At 41.8% G+C, this 21,306-nt stretch overlaps 1 protein-coding gene across 2 annotated transcripts in view; it reads right to left on the bottom strand.

The window, feature by feature from the left end:
- ephb6 (eph receptor B6) overlaps positions 1-21,306 on the bottom strand; it is a 33,659-nt gene that overhangs the window by 10,957 nt on the left and 1,396 nt on the right. For both annotated transcript variants that reach the window (XM_018682691.2, XM_018682692.2), the window contains exons 2-5: positions 13,632-13,696; positions 7,939-8,211; positions 5,717-5,886; positions 5,319-5,614 (exon numbers count right to left, since the gene is read on the bottom strand). In XM_018682691.2, coding sequence (XP_018538207.1) covers positions 5,319-5,614; positions 5,717-5,886; positions 7,939-8,211; positions 13,632-13,696 — 804 coding nt within the window. The remainder of the gene's footprint in view (positions 1-5,318; positions 5,615-5,716; positions 5,887-7,938; positions 8,212-13,631; positions 13,697-21,306) is intronic.

The following is a 21,306-nucleotide window of genomic DNA, read 5'->3' on the forward strand; positions in this document are numbered from 1 at the left end:
CATCAGACAAATCCTACACATCTTAAGAAAAAAGAAATATACTGTAGTTTGCACACTGAATATTGCAAGTACCCAAATGGTTAATGAGCAAAACCCTTTTGACCATCATGGATTCTTATCATCCATGAAAAAGAAATGTGCACTAAAAATGACACCTAATTATTCTAATTGTAAGTAGAGGGTAATTTTATGTGTATATATAGGCCGTTTTTCTCTCACACAGAGGTTTGCCTGACTAAGACTTTGCCTCATTAAACTTGGGAGATTTGGCAATTTTCAGTGTGTGGACTACTTCTCTTTTTCCTCTGTAAGCTGCTTTTGTGCTGCACTATTCACCTTATCATCACAATACCAACAATAGATTCAGATCAGAGCGTAGCTGCTAATGAGGACTACTAAGATCATGTCCTCTTTATTGTTGCTGCGAATATGAGGATTATAGGGATCCAAGGGGAGTATTCGTTCAGCAATTACAGACAAATTACACTGATATTCATGAGTCAAAATCCTTAAATGTGACTGTTTTTGGTGTGTGTGATGAAAAAGCATTTCACCACCAGAATTATATTCCTGGCAGCATGGGTCCCTATATGAAACAGCTTGTGACTATCATCTGGAAATACAGTTTACGGAAAGTGTTAAATATAACGTGAAAATCATACAAATTGTCGACATCTTGTTGTCTAGTCAAGCCCTAAGTACTTGGGGGATTAATCCCTGTCAATTCTTTACACTGCTTGCTGCTTGATGATCCAGTATGCTCAATAAATATCCTCCACAGACAACTGATGTGATGTAGTTCAGGCTCATTCGTCATCACTGCCTGGCTACTCCCCCCACAGTGAGGTCCAGTCAATATCTGTATCATTGATCATTTCCTTCAGCTGTGTTTTGCTCAAAATTTGACCTTTATTAATAGACTGGAACAGCATTTGAATGTCAACACTGGGAATAAGTGTCCACTTGACTTATCATGGTGGGTGAAAATTATAGAAAAAAGGGAACGACTCGGGTTGTTTAATCTTAAAGGAAAAAATAAAGGAATCCCATGCTACTGTCTGCTTTAAGGAAAAGATCCATGCTGTTTGGTTAAAAGTGCCTTTTTAGGGTACGGAGTCGAGTCACCCATCACACTCAAAATAATATCACACTTGCACTTTTACTTTACTTCCTCCCCTGGCCAAATGTTCTTGTTTTCCACCATAACATGCCTCGGGATAGTTAGAGGATGTGTCTGTGCTAAGAGTGAGCATACTGGGTGACAAATCAGGACAATCTGACATGTTGAATATTTCAATGTCAGAACACAGTCGCATGCCACAGAAAACACAAACACGGGTTCCAAATTAACTCAAAGCCAGTTTGAGCATTCGGCACTAATCCTTGTCCCAAATCCTCGACAGTGGCTTAATATTCGGGAGGAATCAAACAGAAGGAAGAGGCTTGTCTGAGGGTGATGCAAGGCCAGCTCGGACCAGCTCCAGGACCTCCGTGAACAACTAAAGCACTGTTTCATGTATGGCTGAACAGGTGTAATTGTGTCTCATGCTCAGTCGTGTTTCCGCCTGTGCTCCTCCGCCTCTCCATCTCCCTTGTGGGATGCAAATGTCAAAGGACAGAAACATCCTTCTGTTGTTTGTCAGGAAAATAAAATAACAGCGGACAGCTGCTGCGTGTCGTCTGCCACCGTCCTTAACATTTTTCGAAAGACTGGCGATGAGCGTAGCCCAAAACCGAGCTTTGAATGTCACAGTGATTGTACAGAACCCAAATGTTCTTTTAGACTTGCTCGAGATGAACAGCTTTATACATAATTGAGTAATGATCTTTTAATGTCTGCCTGCCAAAATGCCGGCTATGTTTTTGTAAGTGTTTGATGTTTCAGTTGGCGACTTAATTTATCATCAGTCCAAATGGTGCAGTGTTGTTTTGGTGAGTCTGACTTAACAGATTAATCAGGCATCACACATGTGGTGGATTAACAGGCGACTGTAAAGTTTTTCTCACCAGTTCTTCTCAACTGTTGTTGTCATTTCAACAGGGGTTGGAGGTTTGATCTCTGGCTCCTGCTGTCTATGGGTCAAAGTGTCACCATCTTAGCTTAGCTAAAGCATCACCAAAGAGATTACAATTCACCCTGAAGAAAACACTAAAAAACTAATTTCATGGTGGCATCAGAGGAAATGTCAGGGGATCACCAAAGCCAGAGAGATTCATTCACTGGAAAACATGAATGTCTGAGCATGTTAGAGCATCAACCACGTCATTAGGGTTCATCCACTGGGGACCTTGAATGTCTGTACAAAATGCCATAGCAATCAATCCAACAAACTACCGTCCATAAAGCCACAAGCACAGCATTATAGGCTTCAGATGGCAAGGACTTACAAGCAATTGTCATAACAATCCACTCTACTAAACAAAGAAATACAGTATGGGCACCCCTTAAATATAAAAATAGAAAGCTATTAGAGCTGTGCGTAGTTAAAGGCAGTCATTTAACACTGATATTCATTACCACACAAGACTGAGAAGAAGAGGGATCTAGAGCCCCTTATTTGTCCCTAAAAATTATGTCTTGCTTGAGGGAGTCAAGCTTCGCTGGTTAAAGTATTCTCACATGGCTATAAAACATTAATTTACATTGCAGTGATTTACTTAAATAGCAAGCAGCTTAATACAATTCAATGAAACACTGAAAAAAATGAAAAAACGACAACATTGTAATTCATCCTCAAAGGGCAGTGGGCAGTAATGTATTAAATTAAATGCATGTGGGTTATGATGACACATTTGCAGCAAGTGGAACTAAATGTCACTTAACTCTTAAAGTCTCCCTTCTCAGACTTGTTCAAAGTATATTTTGCAGCCTGCTGTGTCTTTAATTATAGCTTCCGACTAATACATAAGTTCAGTGCAGTACGACCTATCATTTGCTCACTCTGTGCTATTATTAAATGTCCTTGCTGCTTAATTCAAACAAACTAAACATACAGCTTCTAACACTGAAGAAAGTTTGGTGCTCCACTTTCTGGTGAGAACAAGGATCGGCTACTGTTAATAATCCTTGACGACTGCATCGCCAGTTAACCATCTGCTTCTTTTCTCAACATTCCCAGGGAGCCAGGGAGGACAACAATGTAATGATGCCAATCCACATCATTAGTCAGTGAAGTGATCAACAAAACATAATCAAATGAGAGCTTGAACAAAAAGCTGGAGCAGCGTGGGCAGCAACGTGTTAGATCATTCATAGACAGTCAGTGCAAGCCTTTGCTCCGGCAGCTGAGCAATTTTCAAGGGGTGATTTGTCAGTAAATATCAATCAACTGCAGACAAACACAAGTGGCAGGCCGAGTGCAGATGTAAAGCAAAAGAGCATGAACACATTTCACAGCTGACTTGGCAGAATTGGAGGATTAATTGTGCTGGAGTTAGTTAAGACTTTGAGGGCCCCCATGCGAGGAAGCTGAGCAATTATGGCCATTGAAATTCCTGGTAGACTGCAGAGTTTTACTGTAACTCTGGCGCTCACAGTCCTCAGACATATGTGGACAGAGTGAAAAGCACAAATCAACATCACAGCAAGATACTCACACATTCACACAAAAAGACTCACGCAACCATCCACTCTTTCCCCTTCACGCCCCTCAGAATTTTTTTTTGCCTGCTCAGTTCTTTAAGTCATTAACTTGCATCCTCCTATCTTTCACTCTCCCTACATCTCTCCCTATTTTCCCTCCACTCCCCCTCTCTCCCCCTGCGGTTTCTGTCACTTGTTCACAGACGAGTGGCCATTACATCGCCATGACCTAAATGTGTCATATCCCTCTCACCACGGCTCTCTCACTCTCTTCCTCTTTCCCTCCTCCTGCTTTCTCCCTATATCCCTTCCTGTCCGTCTGGACATCTCTCAATTTTTTTTCTGCACCCCCACCCCAAACTTACACCCAATTTAAGAAGTGCAAACGCTTTTGACCAGTTTTGCAATTTCTGACCTTTGTACTATCTGTCTGGCTTGCAGCCATGTGCACTTTTATATATGTATCTCCTCTCCTCCATTTCATTACAGTAATACCACATGAGGAGTAAAAAGTCAATAAATTATCTCTGGCCCAACAATCTCCCTGACCAATGAACTGCATGGATAAAATACATAATACAGTCTCTGCTTCTCCTCTCATTCTAACCCGACCTGCCTGCCCTTGTTTCCCTCTGGCCTTTACATCAAACACAGCTGTGTATCAGAGCAACAGCAGCTCCTTTCAGTATTGATCCAGACGCAACGTGTCTCAAGAAAACACCAAGATGAAAACTGACAGGAAGCCAAGATTGGCCCAAAAAGTGGACAAATTACTCGTCTTTTTTTGGACATTTTAGTTCTGATTAGTCCTCCTCATCAAACTTAAGAGGTAATGGTATGTGTCAGGTCTGTCACTTTTTAATTAGAAATTTGAAATACTATTCAAACATGGAGAAATAAACCTATAAATATATAATAAAACTGAAAGGCAAAAAGTTGTTCACAAAGTGCATTATCCATTCATCCAGTGAGTGTCACGTTGCCATATCAGCAAACTAGCTACTGATAAAACTAGGATAAAACTAGCGAGCTGAGCTAACAAATAATCATGACACCAGACCATCTGAGAAGTAATCTAAGAGAGCATTTTGAATTCAACACCATAGACTGATATCATAGATTATATCTAAGGCTAAGTGTATATCTAAGTGTTAATGTTAATTTGAGTTTCTTCAAATATGATTTTTTTATGTAACAGACCCAGTGAGTACTGGTCAGACTTTGAAAAAAATTATATGATGTCTTTTATAGCTCTGGGTGGATTGTGGTTTTGTTTTGTCTGAGAAAATAGCATTAGTGATGTACTTGGGTTTGATCTCAGTTTGGGCTTGGAGACAAAAGCCTTTAAGCCAATGGCCTGTGATACAAAAAGGGAAAATGGAGTTTGAAAGATGCAGGTGTTTACGTGGCAGATCAAATTAAAATATGATAGTGATTCGCGCTCTGTGAAGTGTTTTTCGATCTTAACCCATGAGAAGGAAAAGTCAGGGTATCTCAGCCTCTGCTGCAACAATTTTGATAAATTTTTAACCATTGTTTTCTTTGATCTGTCTATCACAAAGCCTCTCAATTGTGGAAGCACAATGTGAAATTGGAGAACTCTTTGAACCATCAACATAAGGCTGATATACTACAGCTACTGTGCATGACGAATGAAATGAACATTGTGCACAGATGATAAGATCCATCTCCTTGGGAACCTGATCAGTACACTGTCAGTGTTCCTCAGACTCACCCAAGCAGGCCGACCCATTGACGTTCGGTTCATAGCCTTCATCGCAGACACATCCTCCTACAGGTACCATCCACTCGCCTTCAGCATTGCAGTGCATGCGAGGGGGTGGGCCTCCCTGTGCTTTACTGTGGGGGACGCATGTTCCGCTCACAGGCACTAAGGCCGTCGCCTCTGCCCCTGAAGGAGTCGCTGGGTAGGACGCCAAGTATTGGCTGGTGGCTGGACAGCGCCGGTAAAAGATAGACACGCCCATGAGGGAAACACAAGCTCCACTGTCGACAATAGCCAGGACAAATCTGGAGCAAGGGTGAGATGTTACAATGGAGAGCAGTTAGGACTTTTGGGAGTGAGGATATTGATAAAACATGAGCAACAAAGTGTAGTGCAGTGAGACTAACCCATTGCGTGTGAGAGGGGCAAAGCTGCGTGTCTTGATGTTGATTCGGCTGTATCTGTTTGGCTGGTACTGGTGAGGTGAACTGGGCTCCACCTTGGAGAAACTCTTGTCAGCTGCAATGGTGTCGATTTTCACCCAGCCCTCCCTGGTTTCCTTCTCTTTGTTGGACGGCTGCAGTGAAGACAGAGCAAAGTGGACAGGACACAGTGGAGGGAAAGATAATGAATGGTCAAGAGAAAACAAAATAGCATGGAGAGAAAGTGTGGTTGACAGGAAAAAAAAGAAGTAAACAAATAGAAAATTATGGACATTCAAATAAGTTGGTTGACAGAAGAAAATGGATTGAAAATATACAGTACAGTGCATTAAATCAAAAGAAAAAACAGAAATAAGATGGGGAAAATGACAAGAAGAAAGACAAGTTCAAGGTTGTGCTGTAATTCTTCCCAGGCATATGTATAATACGAAGCAGTTTAGTGAGGAGTGTAAATGTTGACTTAGATATGCAGTGTGCAGTTCCCAGTGGGGGTTCGTGCTCAAGTCCCAGACTTTCAGCACTGCAGTGCTTTGTGCTCTTCTGTGATTCTCCTCTGATTCCTCATCAGGCTTTGATTTGCATTTTTAAAAAGCATCTCACTTCCCTAAGGATAAATGCATTCATCTGCACAAATACTGCATCCCTCCCACCGTGACTGTAACAGCATATGTAGCTCTGGCAATTCAGACTCGGCAATTCAAAATCTCCCACTCAAAACATAAAATTAAAGCTAAACACATAAATAAATAAAACATCTTTCGACATTCAGTGTCTGTCTCTTAAAAAAACAGCTGGTACAAAATACAGCCTCTTTGACGACATGAGGTTCAGAGAATTTCCTGCAATGAGTGTAAAATGGTCACTGACATATATTTTATGCCTTTAAGATGTAATTAGTGGGACTGATGTGAGATTTCTGGAGAGCACAGTGGCACATTTTTTGTAAACCGTAGCATGTGCTTCACACCAGTGTGGTCTGAGGAGGCCATCAATCTCAGCAGCTTTCCTTGGCAAGCACAACAATAATCAGGGTGATTATACAATTACTCCTTGTCATGGGATGATGAGAGGTTCTGCTATTTTGGTGTAACATTAGCGTAACAACAATTAAATTTCCATTTTACTTTGTTTAATGATTCTCTTTGAAGGTTGTTTGCCTCAAGCAGTGACAAAAAACAGCTGGAAAAAACACTGGAATTAATCCCAGTTTAATTCAGACCAGATGAACCTTAATCAGAGATTAGTTGCCTTAACATTTTAAATTTCTAATTCTTCATCTGCACGTTAAATAATATCTGTGAAGATGCTGAGACAACCCCCCACCCCCCAAAATATGTCAACAAATGTGGAGAAATATGTCTCTCAGAGTAAGCATTAACTAGTTTAGAGAGAGACATACTTTATTAATGCTAAGTGATGCTAACTTGTTATATGGTCAGATGTTATCAGCATAACATGTTGTAGTTTAATATTAAGGCTATATTTTATATTTTATTTTTTCAAAAATGTAATTGTCAGATCAAGCTAACGCAAGTTATGTCTGTTAGCCACACAGCTGTTAGCAATGCCTGGCAGCTGTATTGGGTGTAAATATTTAGTGGCACCTAAATCTCTATGTAAAACTAGCTTGAATGCTGCCACACATTTTAATTTAGTGATACATAAATATCCATTTAGTAACATTAAACAAATGTGTTACTGTATACTTTATAATATTGGTAACTTTGAATCTGAAAAAAAGCTGATACAGTGGCTGCTAAACTTTTGAACCACTGAGGCTGAATGCTCTGCGTTCACCACTATATAAAATTTTCAGTTTTTAGTCTCACAGTCAGATAAAGAAAGACATTTGACTGGTAATGGAAATGGATTTTACTGCAATGCTCTGGATTCAAACTGGGATGTGGCTATGTTGCAAAAAGCTGGAAAATGTCTTATTTGTGTCTAATAGAGGAAATATGTAGTTAAGACTGTGTCTAGAAGAAAAGTTAAAACTTTTCGTTTACTTTACTGATCTTGATATAATGTCTCCCTGGGGATCTGTTAAGTTCTAGTTATGTCAGCCTATCCAAATAAGATACATAGCACTTAAAGTAAAAGAATGATGACTATGTACATACTACAATGTGGTCATTTCAACACAGGAATCACAGTACAGTACATCCAGAGTTGTTCTCCTGCCTCACCTCAGCTGTCCAGGTCTTCTTCAGCTCCCTCTGGGAGTCGGCCTGTTTGAAATACAGGGTGAGCGTCTCTCGGCAGGTGGGTGATGGTGACCGCAGGCTGGCGCAGTCACGCACTGAGAAACGCAACGTCACAAACACACGTGGAGCTGAGTGGCGGTACAGGAAAGGCGTAGCCAACCAGTTGTCCTGCTGACGGGGATTCTGGTTGACATTGCAGACCTCAAAGGTTCGTATGAGCTTCCCTCGGTCATCCAGGACACTGACCTCATCCCACTGAGAGAGACAGAATCAATATTATGAACTTGTATAAATTAAACATTGTAAAAGAGAAACATGATCGTAAGCAGGAAGCTCTAGAAGAGCCCGTGTAAACTGTTGAAACCCTGGTATGTTTAATGATTATTCACAGTGAGGAATCTTTCTTACATCTTGGAGAATAGTTTATATGTTACAAGGCAAATATAGAGCAACTTGCCAGTGTTGCTGACATGTGGGCTTTGTCGTTTACTAAGATCACACACTGTTGTTTGACATCTTCATCCTTTGTGAGATAAGTATAACAGAGCATTGTTTTCTTTCTCATAAAACACACACTGATATTGAATCCACAAGTGAAAAGTTGTTCTACTCTGTCCCCGATGATGTAGGTCATCGTCCTTGTTCTCCATGATAGACTTTCCATGGTCTAATCAATGATTATAAAACCAGCAGTTAATTAAACCACTTGAGCCTCTCATTTAGAACATAACACATTTCAAGTGTTGTAGACAAAACTGTAATAAGCATTGACATTTTCACACAGGTCAGATATGTCATCAGTATTTCATATTGCCCCTTTATAGGGCTCATGTAGCAAGCTAACGAAAGTTATGTCCGTTAGCTGCACAGCTGTGAGCAATGCCTGGCACCTGCTTGATGTATTTAAGTGGCACCTAAATCTCTATGTATAAAGTTGTTTGTATGCTGCCACATATTTTAATTTAGTGCTACATAAATATCCATTTAGTGACGTTAAACACTTGTGTTACTGTATAACCAGTGTAAGTTTTGTCTTACAAAGGGCTGATACAGTGGCTGCCGAACTTCTGATCCACCAATACAATTTTTAGTTTTTAGTTTCCCAGTCAGATGAAGAAGGACATTTGACTGGTTATATAAATGGATGAAAATGAGCCAAAGATATTTCAGTATAGACTACATAGGGTATAGGGTACTCTGGATAATACACAGAACACAGTGTCAGTGGTTTTCAAAGGGACTATTTCTTCACTGCAAAATTCCTCTAAAGGAAACTGTTCACTGTGTCTCCAGAGCAACAAGGACACGGTTTCAGAAAGGATGTGTTGATACTGAATTTCTTATATGTGTTATTCAAGGCTTTGAACACCACAAACAAAATGCTGTTCACCTTCACTGGGATGGGAGCACAAATATCAGAGACAAACATTTCATTCTCTCAGAAAATAATACCAAATCTGTTTTCATGGCCAGATATGACAGGAGGTAAGAGAGAATGTAGGTTCAAAAAGGGGAAACAGAGAAAATATGACGTCAGTATTTTTCAATTTTCTATGTTACCATAGTATGATAATAGATGGCTTAGCTTCTGCATTGGTTTTGCATTTGCGTGTGTATCATTAGTCATATGTGATGGGCTGCGGACACTTGTGTGTCTGACTTGTGGCAGCTGTTGTGTAATAAAACGAGCAGGTTTTGTCATATTTTAAGGAATCTGAGTACTTGTGGATGCGCTAATGGAAATGGACATGAATTTTATCTTGGTGGAGAAAAGTGAGCAGCACAGAGACACGGCTCTCAAAGAGACTCTGTCAGATGAGTCAAAATGTAAATGTAGGCACAGGGTTTAGTTTCACCAATTATACAGTACGGTGCCTCCAAGGATGAAAAGGCTCTGCTTTAAGCCTGTGTAGCCCTGAGTGACAAGCAGGGCCTTTTCTGTTGTAACACAGAGGAATTATGTATTAGGCCTCATCATCATTATTCTCCCTGCAACAATAGCAAGAGGACAAAAGGTCCCCGACACTGTATCAGGGTGCATTTGGCATGTGTGTGTGTTTCTGTATTTGTGCATGTTAGTGTATCTCTGCAAGCTCATGTCTCTTTTTCTGTGTGGTTCTGACAGCCAGCGCGAACAAAGATCTTTGTAGCATCACACATGAGAGAGTGCATTCATATTTGGTCCAGTTGGAATAATGATAAGATCAGTGAGCAGATAGAGAGTCTTCGGGGCTGTCAGTCTAATGGAGTGAAAGGACACGTTTCCTCTCTCTCCCAGGCCGTGATTCACTCTCAGTCAGACTTGGGAAAAAGGGAGACAACAGAGAGCACATGGCGGGGTGGAGGGATGCAGATGGAGAGTGGGAAGAGAGAAAAGTGGGGAAATAGTAAACAGAGAGTGCATGCGTATTTGTGTGTGACAGAGTCAGGTGGCAGCAGTAAAAGCATGACCATGTGGCAGAAGGAACAGACTTTCAGGTAGAGAGGGAGTAGCCGCTGGTATCTGAGTGTGTGTGTGTGTGTGTGTGTGTGTGCGCGCCTGGTATTGCGTGCAGTTTGCTTCTGTACCTTTGTGAAAAAACACAGCTTTCGTTTGTTTTCTGACCCCAAACCCAGACCCCCACCTCACCTCCTCTCCCTCTCCCCCCCCTCTCCCTTTCTTATTTCTCCTTGTCCCGTTCTCTCCCTCCCTCATGACGGAAGAAAGAAAGAAAGAAAAAATGGGGCCGAACGGGGAGGAGGGGTGGACGAAGCGTTGGAAGAGAAAGTGGAAAAAAAAAATAGCGACGACTCATCTTCGTGATTTAATTTGAACCGAAATGCGCCACGCAATCTCTCCAGCGACAGAGGGCGGGGAGGGGCAGAGCCTTGGACACAACTTGCGGACACACAAACAAACATGTAGGAGCACAGAAAGGCATGCACATATACCCCAAGACATATGCATGTGCACACACACACACACAATGGAGGAACAGAGTGGAAAGAAAAAAAAAAGCAAAGACTACTGTAAGAAGTGGGGAGTCTCTGCTGGTTTGAGACTGAGGAGAAATGAGGGGTAGAGTGGAGATTGAGTTGGGGGATAAAAGGAAGAATACGAGGCAGAGACCCAGTGGCTCTGGGACTGTGAAGGGCAAAGGGAAAAAAGATTAAAAGAGAGAGAGAGAGAGAGAGGCAGAGAGAAAGACGCTTGTCAGTACATTGAAAGTATGGAAAGATGGCAAGAGAGCAAGGAGAAGCAGGAGGAAGAGCACAGTAAAGAATATCCACAGACCCTCAAGCAAAAGAAAAAAATGGGATGTGAAGAGAAAAGTGAGGAAAGGGTTAAAAAAAAAAGAACACACACACACACACTCAAACACACAAAACCTCCCTCCTTCTTTCCCCCCTCTCTCTTGGTCTGTCTTTCTACTTCTCTCAGCTTGATGCCCCGGGTCAAATAAGCATATCTCCATCTCAGAAGCACTTCTCATCCAGGGACCATAAAGAAAAAAAAAAAGAGAGATGTAAATGCCTGACTTGCTCACGCAGACACACACACACTCCCTCACTTCCTCACACACATAACTGAATGGCCCCTTATTAGCAGCTGCCATCATGGTTCACAGATTCCCAGCATACATGAGGCCCTAATTAATCCAACATCATGTACAATTATGACCCGATGGTGGAGGCCCGACTCCGGCGATAATGACAGCGCGTAAAGCTTAAGTTTAGTGTAAGGTGAGATAAAAGGCTCGATGTGAGTGTGCATGCCTGCCAGATGTTGGTTAGAGATTACTGTACTTTCATTTGGTCCCTTTTCTGCTGCAGCATGTGAAGTTCTGCTGGTATTGGGGGGGTTGTAATTTTTGGCTCACATTTACTAAAACATGCACTAAAGTAGTGTTTATGTAGCTAGTTGTGACTTGTTTTCATTTCATGTGCAGTATATGATGCTCTAAATTTATACATCAGATGTTTAAGCATATTGTCCAAGTATGGATGGGGACTGAGAATAATATTGTTTGGAGTAATTGGCATAGGAATTTCCTCTGCAGGAACAAGAAACAAACACATGTGATGTCCTAGAGTTTCTCACATGTAGTTTGACTGATTATTTCAAAGACGATGACAATGAAGACAATGTATGAGTGTAATTATGAGCCATATTAGAACTGAGCCACAATCGCTCACAGATGAATGAATTTAACTGACCCAGGAGTTGACCCTAGCACAGTCACGCAAGTGCACACACACATGCGCTCACACATGTGACCCCACACACACATATTTATAGTGCTCAAGGCGACGCGACATCCTTAAATAAAAGGCAGCTAAAGAATGGGAGATCTATGGTTCAATCAGTGCGATCTCATCGTGGATGAAGATACACGGTAAAGACCAACAAAAAAAAAAATGCAGGGGCATTTAAGCCCTCATGGCTGTCTTAAGGCAAGGTGAAACCGTACTAATTCCCAGGCTGTGCGCCACCTGCCAGAGGCCCCACCAATCAACATCAGATGCAAGCAGTTCTGTGTGATAATGACACTGACCTTAACCCATCACTGAACGTAATCATTTATAACTTTATTCAGAATCTTTGAGTGGTCCTCTGTATGGCAGCGCTGGCGGAGTTCTCATTCAAGGTTTTGTGGAAGCCGTTTATTTAAATCACTGCAATCAGTGCAGCCTTGGAAAAAGTGCCAGCAAGCAAAATGGATACTACAGCACTCGTGTCTGATTTTGATGTGTGAAAGAGCAAACACGAAGAGGAATCCATCGCAAAAATTGTAGCAGCTCTATTTTAAACAGACTTTAAAAGTCTGGATGTGTGTGAGCCAATAAGCTGATGATGTACAGACAAATAAGTTGGTGTGATTTTTGACAACCAGCACAGAAACTGATGTATTAAAGATCCATTATATCTACATTAGCTTATTATAAAGGTAAAATATGATAAGAAATACTACATACCAGGGTTTTAACTATAACAATAATTATTCTTCATCTAGAAGTCTTTTTTTCTCCCTGACTGAAGAGTGAAGAGTGTATATAATTAAATTGTCATAATAATTATATACAAGATCTCTCACCATGACTAACCGAATAGATTAACATAATCAGTTCTAATCTTATACCGAACTTTCACCACAAACCTTTACTGTGAACTTATTTTGATATTCAAAAATAAAATAATCACGATCGATGTAAGTCATGTTTTGAGTAAAAATGTCAAACATTTAATGGTTAAATATGTCACTGCTGCATTTTCTTGCCTCACATTACAGGGTTTTTGACTGTTGGTGAGACACCTTGGGCTCTGGGAAATGGTGAGGAACATTTTTCACTATTTTTTGACATATTATAGATCAAATAATGAATCAATTACAGAAGAAAATAATCAGCAGGTTGATCAGTAATGTAAAATAATCATTAGTTACAGATCTATACTAAAAACCATCAGTAGTAACTTAATGCCTAAACTCTACCATCAGTTATCTAACAGGACCATTTCTGTGAAACTCGTGTTATGTATTATTGTGTTTAATCCATCATAGAGTTACTACCAAGCCCAACAAACGATGTGATTACAACCCAACACTTGAAACGTAACCATGTGTAACATGTGTTTAACACATTTGATTGGCCTCCCAGCAGCTGGAAAGCACATTGACAGCCCACTCTTTGCTTACCCCTGTATCTGGATAGGTGGTCCAGCCCAGCTCTGAGGTAGATTCTGTTGTGTCCAGCAGCATCACTGGGGGGGGGGGGAGCAGAGACAAAGACAAGGCATAAGAAAAATGGACAAACCAGATGTACAGATGTAAAAAAAAAATGCTACTGATAAATTAAAACTCAAAACAGAGTGAGTACTAAAAAAAGAAGTGACTGTGAGACAGAATTTGTAATCATGAGATATTCACTGAAGGATTGAAAGCCGCAGGCTGTGTGGTTCTGTGATGTCTCAACAAAGATGGACTTTGTTAAGTAATATATTTGAAGGGAGCCTTTACAATCAATCAAACAGCCTTTTAAGCTTTTGTTAAATACCACAAGTGGTTGGAAGCTGCTCTACTGTTGGTGGAACAGGTCCAGGATTTGTCCACATTTCCCTTTGATTTTCTCTCCCATGCAGTATAATCAGGGAGGGCTCCAGCTGTGAGCATCTGTCAAACCTAATAACAGATTCTGAGTGATGATGCTTTTTGGCACCATGTTCTGGTGTTTAAAAAATTAAACTGATTGACCTGATGGGGCACCGTGAGTAAAGGTCAAATTTCCCAACTTTAAAAGGCCATAACAGTTTCTGTCACATTGTGTTGAAACTTTGCGAGCTGATGCTTCTTATAGTTTGGTCCAAGGGGAACCTTCATCGTTTTGTGGGAGACGATATGTTCAGTGTTGGTTTCTCTTTTGTTTCAGGCAGGTGCTCACTTCCACTGATCTGGAATCAGAAGATGAGAATAGTGTATGACTTTTATGTTGGGGTGTGTTTTCCCCCATAATTTGCTTTTAGGTTTAAGTGCTTTAAAAAGCAGGCAGGCGAAGAAATCACACTCTCAAAGTGACTTTAATGCTGAGTGCTGCATGCTGACACATGGCAGCTTCCCACACAAAACTGAAGCCCTTGAATTTTCCATTAGTATTCCAAAACCGTGGTGGCTGCCGTTCCTTCAGTCTGGCAGAGTCTGCGCTTGGTTCTGTCGAGGAGCCGCTGATTGAACACGGGCCAAAGCTTGTTGTGTGCACAGAGGTGGCAAAAACATCAGACTATAGGTTCAGATGCTCGCACAGATGGAGTTAATAGAGGAAAACACACAACACCTAATTCTGCCACGCACCGCACTAATCACCTAAAGGCCTTTGGACACACAAAGCATTGTGGGGAGGCAGGAGCAATCCGCCCGTGTTTACAAATAAATAATTCCCCTCATTGTTGTCATACAATTTTTATGCCTCTCGTTTCCATTTGATGTCACACAATCGTTCACCAGAGAAAAGGAGACTCTCTTTTCCTCTCTGACAACCAGACAAAGAGTGACTGAAAAAATATTATCTACATAATCATCACAGACAGAGGACAGGATTTCAAAAGGTACCCTGTCTCACCAAAGCATCAGTGACTCACTGAGATTGCTCAGCTTTTATTAGTCAAGCTTGTGCATACACAAAATGAAACCCTCTTCTTAATAAATCAGAGCAATAATAAGAAAATGATACATCATTTGTGGTTCATGAGATAAATCACCCCCACCTCTCTGTTCTCTGACTGCGCAGTAAACAGATTTTTTTAAAGGATTATACTCACAGATGGAGACCCTGCAAATCTGTCCTCCAATCCTTTATTTCCCTCCTCATTTTTCCCCCTTTTTTTTTACATGCCCCCTCCTTCCCCTCCAGTCTGTCTATCTGTTTTCACCCACTAGCTTGTCTTTATGTCAATCTCACTAAATTCACACATTTTCCATGGAAGTCCTCCAGGACTCTGAGTGATATGAATTGTATCAAGAAAAGAATACAAATGGACTGTGACAGCTAAGGATTATATACAACCACAGGCATCAGAATAAGTGGTTTTTAGTGCAACGTATGTCTGGACAGCTTGGCGGAGCCGATCAGGATAAAATCAGCTACAGGGAGAAGACTAAATCCACCAAGCCACAAAGTCTAAAGCCTTTCAGAGGAATGACAATTTCCATTAGTGACACACCTTTCCTGCTTTGTTGGATGATGCTGCTGGAGCAGGACAGATATTGTGCTGTGTTCTTTCACATCGCAACACTCAAGCTGTGTGTGATGACATGGAAACTTGCACATTGATTAGTTCTGTCTCCTGTCAAGAATCATCTTATTCATTCAAAATAATAAATAATCATTCTCAGTGTAAAACCGCCCTGCATGAAACACACATGCTCACATATGTATTCTGACCTCATTAAGCACCATCCTATTTATATCAGATAAGAAACACACACACACACACACACACACACACAAATGCTGCAAATGTGTCATTCCAAATTCAATTAACCCTCTGCTTCAGGGCAGAGTCATGCATAAATAATATATAGCAAACTATTTTGACATTAATATTTATGCTTCTACTATTTAGCTTCTTGTCGTGGGGGCCTTGGGGACCACAGGTCCTCACGTCGCCTCCGATCTTTCTGGGACAAACCTGTACATGAGGATTACATGGAGGGGTGTTCAAAGGGCTTCATGCATGTCTCATTGCGTGACATTAGCATGTTGAATAATTCACCGCGACATCTTAAGATACGCGTTGAGTGCTGCGTTACACACACCTTTCAAGGATTAGCTCGAGCGGAGGCATCATGAGTGGATCTTGTGTGTGTGTGAGACAGCGTCAAACAAAAGGGGTTGGGGGGGGTTTGCTGGCGACTCCACTTGGCAGTAAAAGCCCTTTTATTTAACTCTCAGACAGCTCCTTCATGTACACAGAGCACTACGGCATCCCTGTTATTGGTCCATCTGAGGAGCCCGAGACACTCAAAGTTTGTCCCTGACAGTTTAGAGAAGTGCTGAGTCTGCAATCTGGACCTGAGTGCTGCTTTAATGCACGGCGATCTCTCAAGTCTTCCTACTCCACTCTGGTCTTTCACTCACTTTACTCGATAACTTCTCCACTTTTTTTCTACCTCCATCTTGTCCCTTGTCCCTCTCATCAGCCCCCTCTCTGCATGTGTGTATTATTCATCTAAAAAGTGACAGCAGGGTAGGCATCTCTGTACGTTAAATAAGGAGATAGTCTCTGCTCCATTATTGATGGCAGACCTGCTGTTTGTTTGGGGAGAGCTTCAATAGAAAAAGAGGAGACAATGGAATAGAAAAGGCAGGATTATGAAACAGGAATGAGAGGAGGGTGATGGGATTGCGTTTGTGCATATGAATGTGCTTCTTTCGCTCTTTCTGCGTGTGGTGTGGGTGTAAATGCTCTTTTGTGTTGTGCAGAGGTGACCTGCATTAGTTCATGACTGTCCCCTCTTGCCACTGGAGTGTTCACTTCAGCTGAGTGACCCTCTCGCTCTCTCTCTCCGCTCTCTCCATCCATTTCTCTTTGCCCAACACTTTTCCCTCTCAGTGTGGCCATGCATGCACCAACACTTTCCAGTGCTAAGTGTAGTGCTGTCGTTCATGTCACGCCTCTTTGACGGCAGATGTCTGCTACTTTACAGCACACTTTCCCTGCAACAGAGCCCCCTCCCCTAACACTCAGCAAAGGACTGAGGTGTTAATATTAACGTAGGCTTGAGGGGTGTGAGTGTGTTAGTGTGTGTGTAATATGCCTTAACACCAAAGTAAATGCACCTGCAAAAAGTACATAGAGTCATTGAGCTCACAGGTAACAGCACGTTACCAAAACACACACACGCACGTTCACAAAAAAAAATTCCCACAGTGCCTGCAAACATTCTGAGCAGCGGTCAGGTCGTGTTTTGTCTTTTGTCCACTCATCCACCCATCTCCACCCATTCTTTATACGCTCCAGATGCTCCCACCCACAGACAGTCAGTCAAGGACAGGGCCTACACCAAACCATCATTACAAACAACCACAGCGAGAGAGTGATATGCCAAGACAGAGCTGGGGAGCAGGAGGAGGGCGGAGGAGCGAGGAAGGGGGGAGGGGGATTAACGCGATTCCAGAAATAAGCATGCACATGTCAAAGGGAGTTATCAAAAACTCTCTGGCGGTTAAGCTGAATGAAAGTGCAGCTGCAACAAACAGCACTCTAAGCCAGGTTAGATGACAGAGTGATGCCTACAGTGAGTTGCAGAACAGGCAGCAACAGGCACAGCTGGAGGACATTTCACAAAAACTGACTCAGTTTCTCGATGATAATACAAGTTATGGTTAAGAGTGGTTAGGATGCCAGCTGGGGGATGGTTCTGTGTAACTACATCTTGAAGGAATGGTTCAACATTTTGGGAAATGTGTTTATTCATTTTGCCAGGAGTTAGGGTTGGGTTATGCTAGAAAAGAAGTAGTTTGAATGTCCTTGTGGGAAGTCAGAAGTGTTTATAGTTGGTACAAACTGCCACACTTGAAGCCAGACTGAAAATGCAGCCCTGATACAGAGCGGGGAGACACGATATTGTTTAAATATAGTGAAACTCCATCCTTAGGTATATTTCACGGAGTTGCACTCGGCTGTTCACATGAAAAGTGACAGAAAAGTTTGCCTTTCAAATACATAAAGAGAACAAGAGAGACGAATTCAAACGCTGACTTGTCTCTCACCTCCTCACAACTGGCCAATCTCGGCATGAGGTGGGTGTGAATGTCAGATGGTTTGATGTGAAAGTTACATAAATTGTCAGACACAGACATAACTGAAGTCGGATAGGTGTGGGGGGAGGGGACTGACGGAGTGTACAGGCATCATTAGATGAGAAGATTGAAACCATTTTCATGAATGTTGGTGAAACAGGAAGCTACCAGCCAGTTAGCTTAGCGTAAAGACTGGAGACAGGAGGAAACAGCTAGCCTGGCTCTGTTCAAAGGTACCTTCCAACACCTCTAAACACATTGTAGAGTTGTTTTTGGCCTTTAGCTCCTGGCTCCAGCTTCATATTTACAGTACAGACATGAGAGTGCTATCAATCTTCTCATCCAACTCTGAGCATGAAAGCAAATAAATGTAATCCCCAAAATACTGAGCTGTTCCTGTAACCTGTTCAGGTACTCCTACACATCTCTTCTATCCCTTTAGCAGAAGATTGATTTGAAAAACCAAGACCAGATTAAACACATTTTGGTTGTGTTTTAAGACCTAGAAAGGCTTTGGCAAGAAGGAGAGATTCATGACGTTATGAAACCCAATAAAAACTGAGCGTGTTAGGCAAAACTCCTGGCAAATACTTAGTAAATGGTGCCACAGCAGAGAAGTCTTTCCCTGTCCCTGTGTAAATGTTAACTGGAGGGCAGTAATCTGTGCACAGTGGAAATGAAAAATCAAACTTATGAGAAAAATCAATGAACTCTTGATAGAGAACAACCTAGACTCATTATCAAAGCCAGAACTTGCTACAAACACATTTTCATCACCATCTCCACCCTCAACAGGCACTAAGAAGATGAAAAATGCAAATCTGAGAGGAGATCAGTTTACTGTAATCTCATTGTGTAGTTTCTCGACAGCGAAGCCTTCAACAATCAAACTTAGCTCCCCATCATTTCAGTGGGTGCCAGCATGCAAACTGCCCAGTGTAGCTTTAATGTGAAACTCAAAACTGCATTCCAGTGTCACAGCAGTCCATACCACACATTCATCTCTCAGTGATATTTTGGCTCTAACTCATTGCCTGTTCACACAGGCATATTATCTGTGATGATGCTATCTGCCACGACGCTGACTGACTCAAAGCAGACAGTCTTGGCTCGCAGCCACCCGAGGGCTTCAACCTCTCGCATCACAAATGGCAGATGTGTGATTCATTTGAGGAAGAGTGGCCTAATATCATTACAGGGCTCTCAGCAGCCACAGAAAATTATGTTGCTTTTAAAAATTACATGAATAAAACACTGCTAAAAATAACGCCTGGTCACAGTTAAGTGTTATAGTGTCAGTGATGGGGATGCTGCGTCCTCCACTTCCCACCAGCATGTGATTTCGCTCTTTCTGCAGCTCATGCAGGCCTGGAGGAACAAGAGCAGGAAGCTTTTCAGGGGCTGTCAGTGGCATCCATCCTGCAACACTCCCACAGTGACAAGCATGCCATTTATTTTCTTATCACACTTTCTCTAATTTATCATGTCCTGAAAAAGAAGCAGCTTATTACACCCAGGATAAAGATGATAATCTGTCTAATTAATGCCCAGTTAAAGCCAGAAACAGGCAGCAGCAGGAAAGATGGCACTGATGACCTTAAAGTGAGAATGTCAACATGGCCTAAAATTTACACCGCCTGGTGTTTTTTTTAATTATTATTTATTTTTTTTTTTAACTACTACTTCTACTTTAAGTATCAGAGTATCAGTGTGCAGAAAATGGTTCCTGTGACTTTTGAATTATCACACATCATCACATACTGATGCATCATTGTATAAATAGCATAGCAGTGTTGTAGCCAGTGAGCTACCAGCTTTATAGTATACAGGTAATTTATCCCAGTGGTTCCCAACCTAGGGGCGTGGCCCATCCAGAGGGTCACAACAATAATCTGAGGGGTCTCAAGATTCTTAATGGAAGAGGAAAGAAGGAAAAACGAAGTTCAGCTCCACATTAATTTACAATTTAGTTACTTTTATCTATTCTTTGCTTTCTGTGATATATTGTATAATTCCACCAGTAATTTTACCTGACTGGGCAACACATGTCTGGCTGTAATGTAGTGGTGAGTACAAGTAGAAAGTTGCTTAAAATGGAAAAACACAGGTGCTTTGAAATCCTGGAGCCACCACAGCACTGGAGTAACACCTGCAAAACCTTTTCGCCACTTGGCACCTGTTGCCTTTTGGTCAAAAATGATACGAGATTACCTTTCCTGGGTATGACACAAGTTTCACTAATGATGCGAGGTTAATTTCTGGATGTGCATAGGTCGGTGAGCATCACTGCAGCTCCGCTCATCCGTGACGGGAAGAAGGGCTGGAGGGGCATCAGGTGTGCCTCCTGAGCAGGCCTCCCCTTCAGCGCGGCGTGTTAATCCAAAGCGAACACGCAATCCTCGACACAGATCCGACGATTCAGGGGCCAGCCGTGCGGCTCCACGTCAACACCTCACATCAACAATGCATGTGGGCGAACGCATCAACACTTACACGGGCAGCATGTGAGAGTGATAAATCAAATCTCTCACACGCTCTGCAGTTTGTCTGCATGCAAAAGAAGCAGTAAACCAGCTTTGATACTCTTCAAGTGCAAGAAATTGAGAAGGAAATTTACACTTTTTTTACGGTCTGTGGTGTGAAACCAGACAAGAATAGGCATTGTTTGAGGTGGATACACTGATATTCTTCAAAGGCAGTAGACAGACAATAAACAATAGAGAGACAGACAGCAAACATATCAGTTAACAGGCAGCCACAGCCAGTCCAGACAGACACGTCATTTACTGCAATCAAAGCCGAGGCAGACGCCAAATCCTCCCTTCGTGACATAAGTAAATGCTTCAGTTTATGTGGATTTATATGAACGTCTATGCTATTGGGTTAATACTGTATTATGGAGAGCTCTATTTCAATTACACAAACAGAGTCAGTGGGCCAGTAACACTGTGCAGCCTCTCTCTCTCCCTCTCCGTCATTCTGTCTCATCTTAGTCCAGGCCATCTGTTACAGACGCAGCTAAAATCTGTGGCATGAGGCTGACATATAAGTTACCTCTGTTATAGACCATTACTG

Source organism: Lates calcarifer, linkage group LG15 (genome assembly GCF_001640805.2).
Source record: "Lates calcarifer isolate ASB-BC8 linkage group LG15, TLL_Latcal_v3, whole genome shotgun sequence".
NCBI lineage: Eukaryota > Metazoa > Chordata > Actinopteri > Centropomidae > Lates > Lates calcarifer.